The sequence below is a fragment of the Emys orbicularis genome, chromosome 3 (assembly GCF_028017835.1).
Source record: "Emys orbicularis isolate rEmyOrb1 chromosome 3, rEmyOrb1.hap1, whole genome shotgun sequence".
Classification (NCBI taxonomy): Eukaryota; Metazoa; Chordata; order Testudines; family Emydidae; genus Emys; species Emys orbicularis.
The window spans coordinates 115,447,198-115,466,056 of record NC_088685.1 but is presented as its reverse complement, the minus strand read 5'-3'; the positions used below and the strand labels follow the sequence as shown (position 1 = coordinate 115,466,056).

The 18,859-nt window shown below is 47.2% G+C and overlaps 1 protein-coding gene across 1 annotated transcript in view; it reads right to left on the bottom strand.

Annotated features, from left to right (window-relative positions):
* UST (uronyl 2-sulfotransferase) overlaps positions 1 to 18,859 on the bottom strand; it is a 288,989-nt gene that overhangs the window by 146,899 nt on the left and 123,231 nt on the right. Inside the window, exon 3 of the mRNA XM_065401894.1 lies at positions 473 to 628. Coding sequence (XP_065257966.1) covers positions 473 to 628 — 156 coding nt within the window. The remainder of the gene's footprint in view (positions 1 to 472; positions 629 to 18,859) is intronic.

Below are 18,859 nucleotides of genomic sequence, written 5' to 3'. Positions count from 1 at the left end.
CCCCAACCCAGCTGTGTGTCTTAGAGGGGCGCAGTGGTTCCCACAGCTCCCAGACTGCACCCCAGGGGTAACAACCCATCATATACATATTTATAGATACATTTCCACATGGTGCTTGGGATTTAGCCACACTACCCTATCTACCATAATAAATAAAAAAAATAATAATAATAATTAATGGAGATATCCCATCTCCTAGAACTGGAAGGGACCTTGAAAGGTCATCGAGTCCAGCCCCCTGCCTTCACTAGCAGGACCAAGTACTGATTTTGCCCCAGATCCCCAAGTGGCCCCCTCAAGGATTGAACTCACAACCCTGGGTTTAGCAGGCCAATGCTCAAACCACTGAGCTATCCCTCCCCCCCCTAAATACCATATATTCAGAGAAGTCATGTTGAACAATATATTCCTGTCTTTCATAACTTAAAAATGAAATAAACACAGAACATCTAAATGAGCGTAAACAACTTACCTGTTCATTTTTGGTCAGTCTGGTTTTGTTATGAATGTCTGATGTAACCAGGTTGAACCCATGCCTCTCTGACAAGATTCTCAAAAGCAAAACCACAGTTCGACTCCCACACTTTCCAACTCTGTTGTACACCACTTGGCTAGGGAAAGGAAGTACCTAGGTAAAGATTGAAAAGAAATGCAGTGAGCATACTGGTCTTTCCATTTCTAGGCACCTCAGAGCCACAGAATACATTTGCTGTGACTCAAGAGATAAAGATTTTCTGAGTACTACACATGTCCATGTCTAGGTCACGAGTGTTCCATTCCACTAGCAAGCTATAAACACATAGTTAGAGTCTTTAGCGTATTAATGGGAGGCTCGATAACTCAGAAAATGATGGCGGGATACAGAGACGCACGCCCGCCCCCCTCCCCCCCCCCCCCATGAGGCTCCAGTTTAATACTCTAGTGCAGGCCAGTCGTGACACAGACATATCACTGCTTGATGGCTTCTATTTAAATGAATTCGTGGGCTTAAGCTTGTTGCTTGTGCCCACATCAAAAAACACAGTATCACAATTAGCTTCATTGCTGACTGTCTCAATAGAGACAGCACAGACTGAATGGTTATGGAACGTACACTACTTCTGGAGCTGGTCCTTTTGGGTCAGCGCTGACATATTTTGAAAGGGCAATGTGAAGGAAGATGTGATGGATAGAGGCCTTCAGATGCCAGAGCTATCAATCTGACACCTTTCACCAGCACTAAAATTCATTAACCATTTTTTTAAATTAAGAGAATAAAACTTCCAAAGAGACATTATGCATGAATCATGCCTTGACAGCTAAGTTAAAAATAGAGTTCAGCTGGTTCCAATTCAAAAATGGATTACTTGACCCACCACAACACTGTTTATAAAATGACATCTCTATAAATCAGATAGGAGTAGATAACTCATATGAATTTAAGTGTCAGCTAATTATATGAGTCAACAAACTGCCCTCATCAATCCCCCAATAAACAATGACCAGACTCCTCCTGCTGTTGTACAATTTGAGTACACTTTACACTCCATTTTGGACCAACTTGATCCCACAGGAATTAGACAGAATGTCCAACTATATTTTAACACTAGTTTAAAAATGCAGCCTTTGATGGAAAGATCATGTGGTAATAAGTGTTGTTTGCTGACTGGTGGCTTTAGGAAATCATATTTTTCATTTTTGTCAGTTTAATTTTTAACATTTTGAATTATTTTTGGCCATATTTTTATATAATACAAAAGGTTTTAAGAATGGATTCAAAACAACCAAGGCAATCATGAACTCCAGATAGGTAAGGAAGAACATTTCAAATCCAAGTCACACAAGGAAGGACAATAATTTGGAAATCATAAATGGCAAGAATGAAGGAATGATTATTCCCTCATTTGTGTCCACACTGACACTGAAGTCCTTATGCTGATCTGAATTGCAACCATAGCCACAGGAAATGTTGTATTGATGTCTAATATCGAGTATATTTTAAAGTAACATAAGAAATAAATATTAAGCACTCTGTTTTATATTCTCAAAGCTATTTATAGTCATTAACTAAATGTCTTTGAACAAGGTAGGTATTTTAGAACAGCAAATATGCTTCAGAAAAAAAAAAAAAGTACCAAATCCCCTCCCCCACTGCAGCTGCCGGCCTCCGCCCCAGGCTAGTGTCCCCAGCCCTGAAGCGCCCCCAATCCCCTCCTCCAGCCCCGGAGCAACGGGCAGGCAGGTGGCGCGACCCAAACTGGGGCCACCCCACAGGGAGACTGGAGCCACGCCAACCGGGAAGCAGGAGGGGAGTTGGGGGCAGTGCATGGGTGGGGTCACGCCTGCCTGTTTGGGGAGGTACAGCCTCCCCCAGCTTATGATACTCACAGCCCATGGTACAGTAACTCCCGCTTAACGTTGCTGATCAATTAGGGAACATGCTCATTTAAAGTTGTGCAATGCTCCACTCTTATCTTGTTTGGCTGCCTGCTTTCTCCACAGCTGGCAGCCTCCCTACGCCCCCCGGCAGACCCTGCAGATCAGCGCCTTCCCCCTCCTCCCCCCGTCTCCTGCCCGCAGCAATCAGCTGGCTTGCGGCGTTTTGGAGGCAGGGGAGAGGAGCGAGGACTCGGCATGCAGGCTCCCCCTCCCTCCCCTGCCACCTGAACACCGCAAACCAGTTGATTGCCCTGGGCAGGAGGCAGGGGGGGAGAGAGGGGGAGCCTGTGCCAAGTCCTCGCTCCTCCCCCCTCCCTCCTAAACGCCACAAGCCAGCTGATTGCCCCGGGCAGGAGGGAGGCAGGAGGCGTGAGGACTCAGTGCGCCTCCCCCCTCCCTCCCCTACACGGCAATCAGTTGGCTTGCGGCGTTTAGAAGGGAGGGGAGGGAGGGGGAGGAGCCAGGACGCAGCGTGCGAAGTAAAGGGGAAGGACATGGGGGCGGGGGGGAAGAAGAGGTGGGTCAAGGGTGGGGGCTTGGGGGAAGGGATGGAGTGGGCGGGCTGAGGGTTGAGCCCCCCGCCCCTGGTGCTTGCAGAGTAAGGGAAGCTGCCCTGGAACCTAACCCCCCCCCCCACTTACATTAATTCTTATGAGGAAATTGGATTCGCTTAACATCGTTTCACTTAAAGTCGCATTTTTCAGGAACATAACTGCAACGTTAAGTGAGGAGTTACTGTATTAAGGGAAGGAAATAGCTGATGAATTTCTCAATTAAAAGCAAGGCAAGCAAGAGAGTTCGCTGTTAGGATACACTTTAGCTCCTTAAACAAAATCATTTTGTATATTACATAAATATCTGCAACAAGCTCTTTCCCAGTATTCATATCTATACTAGTGCAGCTGTTCAAGGAAAGAAAAGAAAACATACTGGATATCATTTAGCTAGCCAACTTTAGGGGCTTTTGTCAACAACAAAATGAAGACAGAACACAGTGGCCGAGAGCTAGTTCTGAACTGTAAATTTTTTAAGTAGCATATATCCTGCCATAATTTAGAATGTCTTTTTCATTCAAATGCCACTAGAGTCTTAATCATTTGTTTCAATTATACTTTACTGTGAGCCAAAAATACAGCACAGCTTTCTTTCTGTTGTCTGCACTTCCCTCATTCTAATCAGGGTAGAAATCTATATTTTTACAACACAAAGAAACAGTTTTCATTTCTAGGAGGATCTGGCAAAGCTAGCTTTGCTTGTATTCAGCAGTTTTGGTTTTTCCAACCTGGTGAAAAGTTAATTTCTTCTCCTTTAACACCCTTTCATAAAGTGCATGCTCATTTTGCCTGTTCTCTTTTAACAAACCTTCCAGTTTCCAACCCTGTTCAGCTGCCCTTTGGCAGTTCCTTAATGGCAGCGAAGGCAAAAATCAATAAAGCCTGGTTAGTTGTCTCTACTATTTCTATTGTGCCTCTCTTATCGGGGATCTAAAGCATTACCTCCAACCTGCATCTCACCTCCAGCTGAGTTCCAAATGTCTCTTTGAACATGGTGCCTCAAAGAGCACTGCAACATACCTTTATTCTATGAGCTATTACAGATGTCCTACAGCTGCCTGAACTCTGATATTTCTCCTGGCTCAGTCAGCTGTCAAGGAACACTCTTGAGAAAAAACGTTATACTGCATTCTGCAGCACAACTAAACCTGACTGCCCCACTCATCTTATGAGAAAAGGAGGCCTAGCAGAACCAATGAGAAACTCTGTTCTCTCTCTCCTGTGGTCAGAGAATTTTGATATTACAACCACATACATTCTAACTTGTCAACAGCCAAATATTTATTAAGGAAAACTAAAAAAATAAAATAAAATAAAAAAGCAGTAGGATAAAATACAGAAGTCTCAAAGATTTTAATGGAGCGTCACGAATGATGACTTGGATATTGTCAAGTCCACTTTATAGAGCTAGACGAAAGGAGAGCTATTCTGTAACAGAGACAGATCCTAGTATAATTGCACTTAAACTGTACCTATGAGACCTGGAAAGTGCAAAACCTGAGAGGTATTCATCAATGTTATAGGTAGATTATAAACTCTTTAGGACAGGGACTCTCTTTATATTCTGTGTTTACACAGCACCTCGCACAATGGGGTCCTGGTCCGTAACTAGGCCTTCTAAGATCTACACCAGAGGTCCCCAAACTGTGGGGCCTGGAGGAACGTTCGGGGGGGGGGGGGGGAGAAGGGTCATGGTGGGCCGGGCCAGCCCCCATGGGGGGTGGGGAGGAAGGGAAAGAGGGCCACCCAGCCCTGCCCCACCCCGGCCCCAGCTCTACTCCGGCCCTGGCCCCACCCCCAGCCCCTGACCCTGTGCCTGACCCTGTCCCCACCCTCGGTGCAGTTCCGCCCCTGGCCAAGGGCCCGGCTGCTGGCCCCCTGGCTGCAGCTCCACTCCCAGCCCTGCCCCCACTCCAGCCTTGGCCCCTGGCTGTGGCTCCATGCCTGGCACCAGACCCACCTCCGGCTGTGGCTCCAGCCTCGGCCGCCTTACCCCGTCCATGCCCCCCCAGCCTCCTGAACCACAGCCCCTCTCCTGGCCCTGTCTCTGGGGGAGGGGCAGGGGGTGCAGACAGAGGAAAGGGGGGGCACAACCCTCAAATGTTTGGGGATCACTGCTCTACAGTAATACAAATAATCAACAACAGTGTAAAATAAATTAGGTGCATAGTTTGTGCATGCCTGTGTGGCTTGCACAAACTGTCCTTTCAGCTAAAACCAACTCTGGCTGAAATCAAGGTATAGGTCAAACAACTGCTATGTAACTATGCAAGAACAGTATCATTTAGCGGTCTGATGATTGGGGCAATAAATGAAAAGGCAGATTGCACTATTGTTCTTCACGGTGCCAGCTCACACCGCCAGGGGAGTCACAGTTTCATCTGATGCGGGGGATATTGGGTGTGCTGCTAAATCTGTCTTATAGAATTATTTTTACATTATATCACGCTTCTGTAATGGCTTCTGTTGAGAAACTAGTGTTCCAATGTAACCTGCTGCAAATTTACATGTTACTGCTTAGAAGGCTGACCTATGCCAGAGTCAAATCAGGTGGGAAGAGTGGTACTATACTCCATTTCAAATACACATCTAATTTATTAGATTAGCAATTTCAGGCCAATGAGTTGAGCCTTATGTCTCCTTTAGAAAAAGTACCTTGGGCACTCACTCAAGAAAAAAACTTGTTTTTTATTTCAAAAAATAAAAAGGCTACAATAAAATATTTCAAGATACAGGGCTACATCTTTGACTCTAGCTAAAATGTGCCCAACATAGGAACGAGGCAGAGGGTTGGGGGAAGGCATCCACCCTTCCCAATCCTGTGGCCAGTTTAGCCTTTGGTGTATCAGTGTTCTGCCAGCTGCGGATTGCCAGAAAAAGCAGTGGTGAACAAAGGTCTGGCCCAGATTAATTATTTTTAGGCATCTGTATGGCACTCATCAATGTAGTATCCAAGCACCTAGTTGATCCCATTCAGTCAAACAGAACGATTCTGCTAATTGAAAGCAACTCTCCAGATTATATTCAGAGGAAATTCTGTCTGTCTTTCTTAACCACTTAGCAAATTTGACCAAAAAGTGAAAGGAGAAAACCAAATGTCATTATATATGCTTGTAAACATACTACTTAGGGTAATTCACCGTCAAGAGTGACAAGCACAGGATACAGCAGTACACCCTTTAAATTCTACCCTCCCAAAATTACACTCGTTCTTGGCAGTAAAGCTTAATGTTGTTTAATATCTGGGGGCCTTCATTTTTACTTCAGAACCGTGAAATCCTAGCACCATCCAAAATACCTTCGGTAGCTGGGAAGTGTTTGGTTATTAGCTGGTAAGATCTGTTATTCCAGAGGCATTACAAGCTTTGTGTAGCAAGTGAACATGGGACTTTCTAGACTGTTATAGAGGCTAGCCACACACAAGGTCTACACAATATCATAACACATTTCCATTTGGAGCCTAGAGTCCTATGAGTTCATTATCAACCTTTCCTACAAAAAGTATTACTTTTTTTAAGCAGAGAATTCTAGCATCTGCAGCTGTAGAACTCCACAGGTGATAGATGTAATGTCTGGTAGTAATAGCTGCTGCTAAGCCTTTCCAAAACAACTGTCCATAATGCTTGACTGGGTAATGTCAAACACATTTTATTATGTTGAATAATGCTACACAACAAGATCTATGACAGGGAAATAAAAATGTTGTTAGGATATCACAGGACCATAAAACATTCTCTGAGTGATGCTCTGGATTTGCCCATTTTCATTCCATTCAAAGTACAACAAAGCTTATGGTATACCCTGATAATGTACTTTTAGGGTATGTCTAGACTTTGAGCAGGGGGTGTAAGTCCCAGCTCGAGGAGCCATACACATGCTCTGACTGAGCTAGCATACTAAAAACAGAGGGTAGCCACAGCAGCGTGAGAAGCAGGAGGGGCTAGCCACCCTGGGTACCTAGTCATCCAAGACTATGGGCAACTTGGGTGGCTAGGCTCTCTCGTTGCTACTGCTAGCTCAGTGTGCTAGCTCAATCAGCACTAGCCCAGGAATTACATCCTCAGCTCAAAGTGTAGACATACCCTTACTTCATCATGCTATGTGGAAGAGAAGCTTGTCATACCATATAGGGACAAATACAGCCCTCTCCTTCACATGCTCCTTCACCGAAGGACTGGTGCAGTTATGCTACACAAGGTGTTATGGATGTTTGAGGGCCACACAAGGAATGGACACCCCCTACCCCTGTGTCATGAAGCCCAGTCTGGCAAAGCCCCCTACATTACAGGGAACGTGAGATGAGCTATGATCAGACCATGGCTAAAGGTCTCATACTCCATCCTTGCCCCCAGAGGGAGACAGGTGAAAAATTTAGGGGGTCGTTACCCGAAATTGGGCCAGCTAGTAAGCTTAGGGAGGACTAATGACCCACCAGTTTGGCAGAAAGCAACATGTTTATTATAATGATAGCTAAGCTAAGCTCAAAAGAAGGGGGGAGGGGGTCACACTCACACCCCCAGGACAAGCACGGCACTGGAGATGTCACGTTCCTTCAAGGTAAGCGTCCCACAGCACAGTGATGGACGGTGCGATGAAGGTAAGTCTTCCCGAGGCACGATGAAATGCAACACGGCGAACCACTGGCCAGGCAGTCTGGGCGAAGGGCCTTCATGGGGGATACATTCTTGTGAGTGCACTCCTGAGCACATGGCCCCTTCCCCTTTTAAGGACCTGCTCCTCATGGCCTGGGACTAGAGATGACTTGGCCGTGTCTGGTTGGTCACACTCCACCTCCAGTGTCCATGCAGTGTTCATGCACTGGGCGTGTGATAGCTGCCTAATCAGAGTGCCAGACACCTTGTCTACCTGGGAGCTCTTCTGATCTTCCAGCTGCTCAAGCAGCCCATTCATTCCACAAGCATTCCAGGAGGGTGGGAGAGGGGAAAAGCTACTTCACAGGTATTCAAAGAGGGAGAGGAAACAAAAAGGGGTGGGGGGGGGAAGGTTTAACAGACCTTTTGAGCATACAGGTTATACAGAGGATACAGATCACTGCTGCTCCTACAACAGTAATGACCCAGGTACTCTGATGAAGTAATACCCATGGAGGAGCTCTATGGCCTTCAGGTAGAGAGGATTCCTTCTCCACTCATGCATCTGCTCAGGGTGCTTCAGTCAGGCATTAAATATGGCCCATAGTGAAGTCTATTTTCACAGGCTAAGCAGAATTGCACTTTGCAATGTGATGAAAAAATAAGGGTTTTATATTCTACATGTGTGGTTCACCACATGCAGAGCTTCCCTGTGTGTCAGTTCCTCTACAGTTCCAACAGAGGGTATGTCTACACTACGAAATTAGGTCGAATTTATAGAAGCCGGTTTTATAGAAATTGGTTGTATACAGCCGATTGTGTGTGTCCCCACATAAAATGCTCTAAGTGCATTAAGTCGGCGGACCGCGTCCACAGTACCGAGGCTAGCGTTGACTTCCGGAGCGTTGCACTGTGGGTAGCTATCCCACAGTTCCCGCAGTCTCCGCCGCCCGTTGGAATTCTGGGTTGAGATCCCAATGCCTGAGTGATGCAAAACAGTGTCGCGGGGGGTTCTGGGTACATGTCGTCAGGCACCTCCCCCTCTGTCAGAGCAACGGCAGACAATCGATTCGCGCCTTTTTACCTGGGTTACCTGTGCAGACAACATACCACGCCAAGCATGGAGCCCGCTCAGCTCAGCTCACCATCACCATATGTCCTCTGGGTGCCGGCAGACGTGGTACTGCATTGCTACACAGCAGCAGCTAATTGCCTTTTGGCAGTAGACGGTGCAGTATGACTGGTAGCCTTCATTGGCGATCTGGGTGCTAGCAGACGTGGGGCTGGCAGACTTGGGGCTGCATTGCACACAGCAGCAGCCCCTTGCCTTTTGGTAGAAGATGGTATATTACGACTGGTATCCGTCGTCATCGTACTGCAGTGGCTGTCAATCATGGGCACCTGGGCAGACATGCTCAGTCCTATCGAACTGTCTTGATGATGATGATGGCTATCAGTTGTAGCATGCTATTTTCTGCCAAGCGCCCAGTATTTTCTGCCAAGCACCCAGAAGATGCCGAGGGCTATCAGTCATGCTGCACCGTCGTCTGCCAGCTTAAGATGTAAAAAATAGATTTGTTCTGTATTCATTTGCTTCCCCCTCCCTCCGTGAAATCAACGGCCTGCTAAACCCAGAATTTTGAGTTCAATCTTTGGGGGGGGGCCATTCTGTGTGACAGTTGTTTGTGTTTCTCCCTGATGCACAGCCACCTTTGTTGATTTTAATTCCCTGTACCTGTACGCCATGTCGTCACTCGCCCCTCCCTCCCTCCCTCCATCCGTCAGATACTAGTTTCGCGCCTTTTTTCAGACCAGACGCCATAGCTAGCACTGGGATCATGGAGCCCACTCAGATCACCGCGGCAATTATGAACACTATGAACACCACGCACATTGTCCTGGAGTATATGCAGAGCCAGGACATGCCAAAGCAAAACCAGGACCAGCCAAGGAGGCGATTGCAGCGCGGCGACGAGAGTGATGAGGAAATTGACATGGACATAGACCTCTCACAAGGCACAGGCCCCAGCAATGTGGAAATCATGGTGTTACTGGGGCAGGTTCATGCCGTGGAACGCCGATTCTGGGCCCGGGAAACAAGCACAGACTGGTGGGACCACATCGTGCTGCAGGTGTGGGACGATTCCCAGTGGCTGAGAAACTTTCGCATGCGTAAAGGCACTTTCATGGAACTTTGTGACTTGCTTTCCCCTGCCCTGAAGTGCCAGAATACCAGGATGAGAGCAGCCCTCACAGTTGAGAAGCGAGTGGCGATAGCCCTGTGGAAGCTTGCAACGCCAGACAGCTACCGGTCAGTCGGGAATCAATTTGGAGTGGGCAAATCTACTGTGGGGGCTGCTGTGATCCAAGTTGCAAGGGCAATCAAAGACCTGGTGATATCAAGGGTAGTGACTCTGGGAAACGTGCAGGACATAGTGGATGGCTTTGCTGCAATGGGATTCCCAAACTGTGGTGGGGCGATAGACGGAACCCATATCCCTATCTTGTCACCGGAGCACCAAGCCACCGAGTACATAAACCGCAAGGGGTACTTTTCAATGCTGCTGCAAGCCCTGGTGGATCACAAGGGACGTTTCACCAACATCAATGTGGGATGGCCGGGAAAGGTACATGATGCTCGCGTCTTCAGGCACTCTGCTCTGTTTCGAAAGCTGGAGGAAGGGACTTACTTCCCGGACCAGAAAATAACCGTTGGGGATGTTGAAATGCCTATCGTGATCCTTGGGGACCCAGCCTACCCCTTAATGCCATGGCTCATGAAGCCGTACACAGGCAGCCTGGACAGTAGTCAGGACCTGTTCAACTACAGGCTGAGCAAGTGCCGAATGGTGGTGGAATGTGCATTTGGACGTTTAAAAGTGCGCTGGCGCAGCTTACTGACTCGCTCAGACCTCAGCGAAAAGAATATCCCCATTGTTATTGCTGCTTACTGTGCGCTCCACAATATCTGTGAGAGTAAGGGGGAGACATTTATGGCGGGGTGGGAGGTTGAGGCAAATCGCCTGGCCGCTGATTACGCGCAGCCAGACACCAGGGCGGTTAGAAGAGCACAGCAAGGCGCGGTGCGCATCAGAGAAGCTTTGAAAATGAGTTTTGTGACTGGCCAGGCTACGGTGTGAAACTTCTGTTTGTTTCTCCTTGATGAACCCTCCCCCCCGCCCCACCCGGTTCACTCTACTTCCCTGTAAACCAACCACCCCACCCTCCCCTCCCCCCTTCGAGCACCACTTGCAGAGGCAATAAAGTCATTGTTACTTCACATTCATGCATTCTTTATTAATTCATCACACAACTAGGGGGATAATTGCCAAGGTAGCCCGGGATGGGTAGGGGAGGAGGGAAGGAAAAGGACACACTGCAGTTTAAAACTTTAACTCTTATTGAAGGCCAGCCTTCTGATGGTCGGGCAATCATCTGGGGTGGAGTGACTGGGTGGCCGGAGGCCCCCCCACCGTGTTCTTGGGCGTCTGGGTGAGGAGGCTATGGAACTTGGGGAGGAGGGCTGTTGGTTACACAGGGGCTGTAGCGGCGGTCTCTGCTCCTGCTGCCTTTCCTGCAGCTCAACCATACGCTGGAGCATATCAGTTTGATGCTCCAGCAGCCAGAGCATCGACTCTTGCCTTCTGTCTGCAAGCTGACGCCACCTATCATCTTCAGCCCGCCACTTGCTCTGTTCATCCCGCGATTCAGCCCGCCACCTCTCCTCTCGTTCATACTGTGCTTTTCTGTAGTCTGACATTGACTGCCTCCACGCATTCTGCTGTGCTCTTTCAGCGTGGGAGGACATCTGGAGCTCCGTGAACATATCATCCCGAGTCCGCCGTTTTCTCCTTCTAATCTTCACTAGCCTCTGCGAAGGAGAAACATTTGCAGCTGGTGGAGGAGAAGGGAGAGGTGGTTAAAAAAAGACACATTTTAGAGAACAATGGGTACACTCTTTCACGTTAAATTTTGCTGTTCACATTACACAGCACATGTGCTTTCATTACAAGGTCGCATTTTTCCTCTTATATTGAGGGCCTGCCGGTTTGGTGTGAGAGATCACTCACGCAGTGCCAGGCAACAGATTTCGGCTTGCAGGCAGCCATGGTAAGCCACAGTCTTTTGGCTTTTTTAACCTTCTTAACATGTGGGAATGGTTTCAAACAGTAGCGCCCTCATTTCCCATACCAAGCACCCATTGGGTTGGCCATTTAAAATGGGTTTGCAATGTAAAAGGAGGGGCTGCGGTTTCCGGGTTAACATGCAGCACAAACCCAACTAACCCCCGTCCCCCCCACACCCAATTATCGGGGATGATCACTTCACCCCTCCCCCCCACCGCGTGGCTAACAGCGGGGAACATTTCTGTTCAGCAGAGCAGGAAGGGGCACCTCTGAATGTCCCCTTAATAAAATCGCCCCATTTCAACCAGGTGACCGTGAATGATATCACTCTCCTGAGGATAACAAAGAGCAATAAGGAATAGATGTTGTCTGCATGCCAGCAAACACCGGGACCATACGCTGCCATGCTTTGTTATGCAATGATTCCAGACTACGTGCTACTGGCCTGGTAAAGTGGTACTGGCCATGGTAAAGTGTCCTACCATGGCGGACGGGATAAGGCAGCCCTCCCCAGAAACCTTTTGCAAAGGCTTTGGGAGTACATGAAGGAGAGCTTTCTGGAGATGTCCCTGGAGGATTTCCGCTCCATCCCCATACACATTAACAGACTTTTCCAGTAGCTGTACTGGCCGCGATTGCCAGGGCAAATTAATCATTAATCATTAAACACGCCTGCTTTTAAACCATGTGTAATATTTACAAAGGTACACTCACCAGAGGTCCCCTGTGTGCCCTCAGGGTCTGGGAGCACGCCTTGGGTGAGTTCGGGGGTTACTGGTTCCAGGTCCAGGGTGATAAACATATCCTGGCTGTTGGGGAAACCGGTTTCTCCACTTCCTTGCTGCTGTGAGCTATCTACATTATCTTCATCCTCATCTTCCTTGTACCCCGAACCCGCTTCCCTGTGTGTTTCTCCAGTGAGGGAGTCATAGCACTCGGTTGGGGTAGTGGTGGCTGCACCCCCTAGCATGGCATGCAGCTCCACGTAGAAGCGGCATGTTTGCGGCTCTGCCCCGGACCTTCCGTTTGCCTCTCTGGCTTTGTGGTAGGCTTGCCTTAGCTCCTTAATTTTCACGCGGCACTGCTGTGCGTCCCTGTTATGGCCTCTGTCCTTCATGGTCTTGGAGACCTTTTCTAATATTTTGCCATTTCGTTTACTGCTACGGAGTTCAGCTAGCACTGATTCATCTCCCCATATGGCAAGCAGATCCCGTACCTCCCGTTCGGTCCATGATGGAGCTCTTTTGCGATCCTGGGACTCCATCACGGTTACCTGTGCTGATGAGCTCTGCGTGGTCACCTGTGCTCTCCACGCTGAGCAAACAGGAAATGAAATTCAAACATTCGCGGGGCTTTTCCTGTCTACCTGGTCAGTGCATCTGAGTTGAGAGTGCTGTCCAGAGCGGTCACAATGAAGCACTGTGGGATAGCTCCCGGAGGCCAATAACGTCGAATTCCGTCCACACTACCCCAATTCCGACCCGCTAAGGCTGTTTTTATCGCTAATCCCCTCGTTGGAGGTGGAGTAAAGAAACCGGTTTAAAGGGCCCTTTAAGTCGAAAGAAAGGGCTTCGTCGTGTGAACGTGTCCAGGCTTAATTCAATTTAACGCTGCTAAAGTCGACCTAAACTCGTAGTGTAGACCAGGCCATCATTCCCCAACTTGATTATCTATACCCTTGAATGAATTTTATTGGCATCATTCTTTAAAAACCAAACCAAACCATCCCACACCGTTGTATATTCTCCCCCTAAACTCCATGTTTGAATAGTTTTACCAGCTAAAGGAAAGCAGAAGTGCAGCCAAGCTGGTTCATTCTCAGTGTGTACACACACACACACACACACACACACACACACACACCCCTATATATATGGTAACCAGGAAGATTCATTGCTTGTCAGGTGATGATAGAGAAATCCAGCATTTACAGCTATTATTTTCAAAAGCTTGTTTAGGTCACAGGCAACCAAAATTAAAATGCTTTAAGTAACAATCATTCCATATACTTGTAATTATGCAACTGAAGATAAACTCTAGAGTTTTTAAAAGCTCAGTTTATAATAGACTATGTAAATTTAACAACAAAAAAATTACAACATTTGCAGCAGATGGGCAACTTTATCATATGTATTTAATGCCCCAGAGGTACATTATTATTGTTAATTTGTTTATTTGTATTACTATAGTATCTAGGAGCACTATTCATGGACCAGGACCTCATTTTGCTATGTGCTGTATAACATAGATGCTGTAAGGGATTTTGATCTTCCAATGCAGCTTACATGCAGACATTTGCATAGTGAGACTTGTCCTCTTAAAGATGCTCCATATCGCTGTTTACTGGATTGTCACAGAAAGTCCAAATTCTTCTTCCTTATAAATAGAACTAAGATTCTTGACAAGAGCATTTCATTATCACACAGCTTCACACGGGGCAGGGATTGAAACTTTTCAGGACAATCATTTCAGCTTAGCTTTCCCACCATCACAACAAAAAACAACTCAAAAGGCAGGAGATGGAGGCGGCATTGGTGGAGGAACAAACCTAAGAAGAATTCTCTGGGTACCACAGTGGAAACAAGGAAACTAGACCATATTTGGACATTTATATTGTGGTGGTGGTGGTGATTTGGTTACACTTTACAAGACAGTGACCGTAGTTACAGTACAGACTGACTCTTGTCGTTAGCCCTCTGGCTACAAGGACTAGGTACCTGTAACAAAACACATTAATACCTGAATAATTTTAATACAGTAAGTGCTGGGTCTTGCAGAACTGCCAAAACTTACCAGCCGAGGCACAAATTTACTAGCCCTCATAACATAAATGGTAACAAATGTCAACAAGTTCAACCTTACAACCACACACCACAAGGGCCTAATTCCATACAGTATATGGGCAAACAACCCTCTTTGGTGGTTCCATTTCTTTACTGATGTTCTAGAAGTTGATGATGGGAATTTGCTCCTTTTTTCTGAGAGCTCTGATATGGAGTCACATAGGGCTCTATATTCACGAGGCCACAGAGGAAGAAAGTGAGACACTTGTAACGGCTATGCCAACAATATGTTGATGACTTTCTGTGTCATATCAGATCTTGCCAGTATAATCTCTCTACTTTCTTGGTGTGTGATTGAAACAGGTCATGAATTAAAGTGATTTAGCTAAAGAATTAAGGAGATGGCAAGGGCTGCATCAGCTATCTCTTCTTCAAGTTGGTTTGCAACCTAGGGGTTTGTTTTGGACCCTCATCTGCATCTGGAATTCCAGAGAGAAGCTGTGGCTCAAAGTGGTGTTCTTTTCCAACTTGTACTTAGCAAGGCATTCATATACCTCTGTTATGCTGGAAGGAGTTAAAGGCTTCCATCAGGCATTTCTTTGATCTATAGGCAATCAGAGACCTTGTTAAAGATGATGGGTGTTGTAGCAACCCTTCATTCAGGCTAAATGAAAGGAGCAATTAAGTTCTTTATGGTGTATGACAGCTGGATATAATGGAAGCCACTGCCCAAGGTACTAGGCTGCACGCAAGGCCAAGAAGAAGCTTAGCTACGTGGACTGAGTAGTTTTCCTGGGGGCTGAACACGTTGCAGCTGTATGTGTGTGACAGCAACCAAAAAGTCAAGTGAATGCCAACAAACAGTGTGAGAATCAGTGGTGAGCATGGTCCTTGGAGGGAGCAGAGACAGAGTTCCTTGTGGCACAGGACTGGCTGGAAAGGCAGGTGTTGAAATTGTGAGCAAGGAACTGCCTCCTGTTGTTTGTTCAGAGTTGGTAAATAAATAAGATTACACCAGAGAAATGAGAGACTCATTTAATCCATTTCTCTTCCCACTGGAAACAAACCAGTAAGTCCCCGAATATTGGCAAACGGCTCATGCCAAAAAGGGGCACCACTTCTCTCTCAAAGGTGGACTTCAAAAACTGAATATCTCAAAAGCCCTTTGATCACAAAGCCCCCTTAAACTAATCTTAAGCAATTTGAAAGCATCAAAACCAAAGAAAGCTTAAGTTACAGATGCAGTTTAGTAGTGAATGTAATTGAAACATATGAAACTCCAAAAGGCCAAAATTAAAACATGGAAGTCTGCTTAAGCACTGTCTCCTTCTCCCTGTCTTGAACCTCATAGATCCAGTGCATCAGGTGCCGTCTTGCTCAGTTTCAGGGATAGAAGGCATAGCTGCAGGTTGTAGTGACACTGGAACAAAACACAGACTTCTGAAACTAATTAACTCTAAAATAGACTAGACAAGATCTTCTATAGGGGTGAATGAAAATATACCTGAAACCAGAACAGAGCTAGCTAGCTAACCTGCAGAACTGCATAGACTGCATGGAACATTGAAAATAAAGCACAAAAACAACCAGACCAGATTCTTCTGTTTCCTTTTCATTAAGCAGCTGACTCAATTGAAAAATAAACTACTTTTTCAAATCAGCATTTCAGATTTTTGTTACTACTGGCAGCTAATGCATTTGGCAGGACAAGTAAAAAAAAAAAAAAATCTTATAGAGGTCCACTACCCCTAAGTACTGAGATAAATGAAAAAGAGAAATACAGAGGACAAATAATACTAGGATACTAGATGCAGCTAAGCTCAAGATTTCAGAGTTTTAAAAACTTACTAAAAATTGTTTAAAAAGCAAACTACACATTTTATAGTTTCTGTAAGGTGCCTGCAGCATCTCAAGAAACAAATCCATGCACACATCATCAGAGTTCTGGGAATTCTGCCTGGAAACAAGTGGTCTGACCATATGGCTTAATCCAAAGCCTGTTGAAGTCAATGGAAAGATTCCCATTGACCTCAGATCAGACCCTCATAAAGGATACTACATGACATGTTCATCTGTACCAGGGGCCTCTAAGTGTTACAGTAATACTAATAATAAATCATAAACAATATTAATGAATTAGACAAGGATTTTTACAGTAGTCCTAACAGGCAGTTCTCAATGTCTTGGCTGTACTCCAATATATTTTACCTTGTTCCTTTGACATCTTATGTATTACTGATAATGAAATATGTGATTACATATTATAGTTACTAAGGCCCTAAAATTAAGACTTATTACTGTCCCCGTTCAGGCCAACCTGGTGGTCCTCCAAGGGCACCCACTCTAGACTCCTGTTTTCTCAGCTGTCACCTCTCTTGGGCAGAACTCATTTTTCTTTCCCTCCTGATCAGGGTTTTTTCCAGGCTGCAAAGTTCACTGCCTACATTGTGATATCCTTAGCAAGCCAGACTGCCTAAACAGGCCAGTGTCTGTGCTTTGCTTTCTCTGTGAAGGCTATGAACAGCTACTTGCTGATGAAGAATACTGCCAACATGTTGTCTGACTGTACTTGAACACACTTTGCTTTTATGTATGGAAGAAACCATTTGTAAGCTCTGCGGAAGGCTCTGAGTTCCAAAAGGTTTTGTATGCATTCTGGACTCCTGTAGAGTCCATGTGTCTTGCGCTGTATGCTCGTCCAGAGGGGTTCCCCATTCCGACAGGATGGTGTCCATGATCAGTATTCTCTCAGGTGGCGGGTGAGTGAATGGGACTCCCACACCCTTTCTGCCACCCTTTTCCTGTAATTCCTGAAATTAACAGGCAAAGAAGGGGAGCCTGGTGTAATAGCCTCATCTGGGTATGATGATGAGGACCCTGTCTAGTAGCTTTTCCCCCCACCAGGTTAGTGGGTCCTGTACTCTCTAAGAGATGGATACCGGTCTTTCCATGCTGTCTCTGCTTAGGAAATATAATGTGCCAAGCTTGGAGGAAGGAAAGTCAGAGTCTTGCAAGCGATGTTATATGTATGCAGGCAGCTACGTGGCTTAAGAGAGTGAGACAGGAATGGACTGCTGTCTGTGGACTGGCCGGAAGCTGCATAATTAGTGCCTTCATGGTCAGGAATCTGTCTTTTGGGAGTATGCTCTGGCTGTGATAGAATTTATTGGAGCAACACTGAACTCTATCATCTGTGTGTTTATTGAATTACACAGATTCCCAGCAATAGTAGTAACTTGGGTATGGCTGTAATCGCTGATTGGTCCTCTTGATAAGATCTCCCTGTCAATAGCTAGTCAATGAGGTAGAGAAAGATCAAAATTCCCTTGCAGCAGAGGTGAGCTGCCACTGACACACCAAAGACGACATCTCTGGGGCTGTAGCAAGGCTGAAGGGAAGTACCTTGTACTGACCTTAATTCAAATTTACAGTTAATCTGAGAAATTTCCTGTGTGCTGGGTGGATCCCTTATGAAGATAGGCATCTCTCATGTCAAGAGCTGTAAATCAATCTCCTTTGTTCACTGAGGGAATTATTGCTGACGCTTTACCATTCTGCAACATATTGCTTGGATGTAGACCAGGGGTGGGCAAACTACGGCCCGCGGGCCACATCCGGTACACCAGCCAATTTTATCCCCCGCTCAAGCTCCTGCTGGGGAGCAGGATCTGGGGCTTGCCCTCCCGTGCTCCAGCCAGTGAGCGGGGTTGGGAGATGCTCTGCACAGCTCCCAGAAGCAGCGGCATGTCCCCCCTCTGGCTCCTACATGTAGGGGCAACCAGGGGGCTCCGCACATTGCCCCCACCCCAAGCGCTGCCCCTGCAGCTCCCATTGGCTGGGAACTGTGGCCAACCGGAGCTGAAGGAGCAGCACCTGTGGACGGGGCAGCACGCAGAGCCACCTGGTTGCGCCTCTGCGTAGGAGTTGGAGGGGGGACATGCCGCTGCTTCCGGGAGCTGCTTGAGATAAGCGCCGCCTGGAACCTGCACCCCGACCCCCTCCAAGGCCCCAACCCCCTGCCTCAGCCCTAATCCCCTTCTCGCCCTCCGAACCCCTCGATCCCAGCCTGGAGCAGCCTCCTGCACCCCAAACACCTGCCCCGACCCCTCACCCCCTCCCGCACCCCACCCCCCTGCCCCAGCCCAGATCCCTCTCCTGCCCTCCGAACCCCTCGGTCCCAGCCTGGAGCATCCTCCTAAAGCCCAAACCCCTCATCTCCAACCCTACCCCAGAGCCCGCACCTCCAGGTGGAGCCGTCACCCCCACACTCCAACACCCTGCCCCAGCCCAGAGCCCCCTCCTGCACCCTGAACTCATTTCTGGCCCCACCCCGGAGCCCACACCCCCAGCTAGAGCCCTCACCCCCTCCTGCACCTCAACCCCAA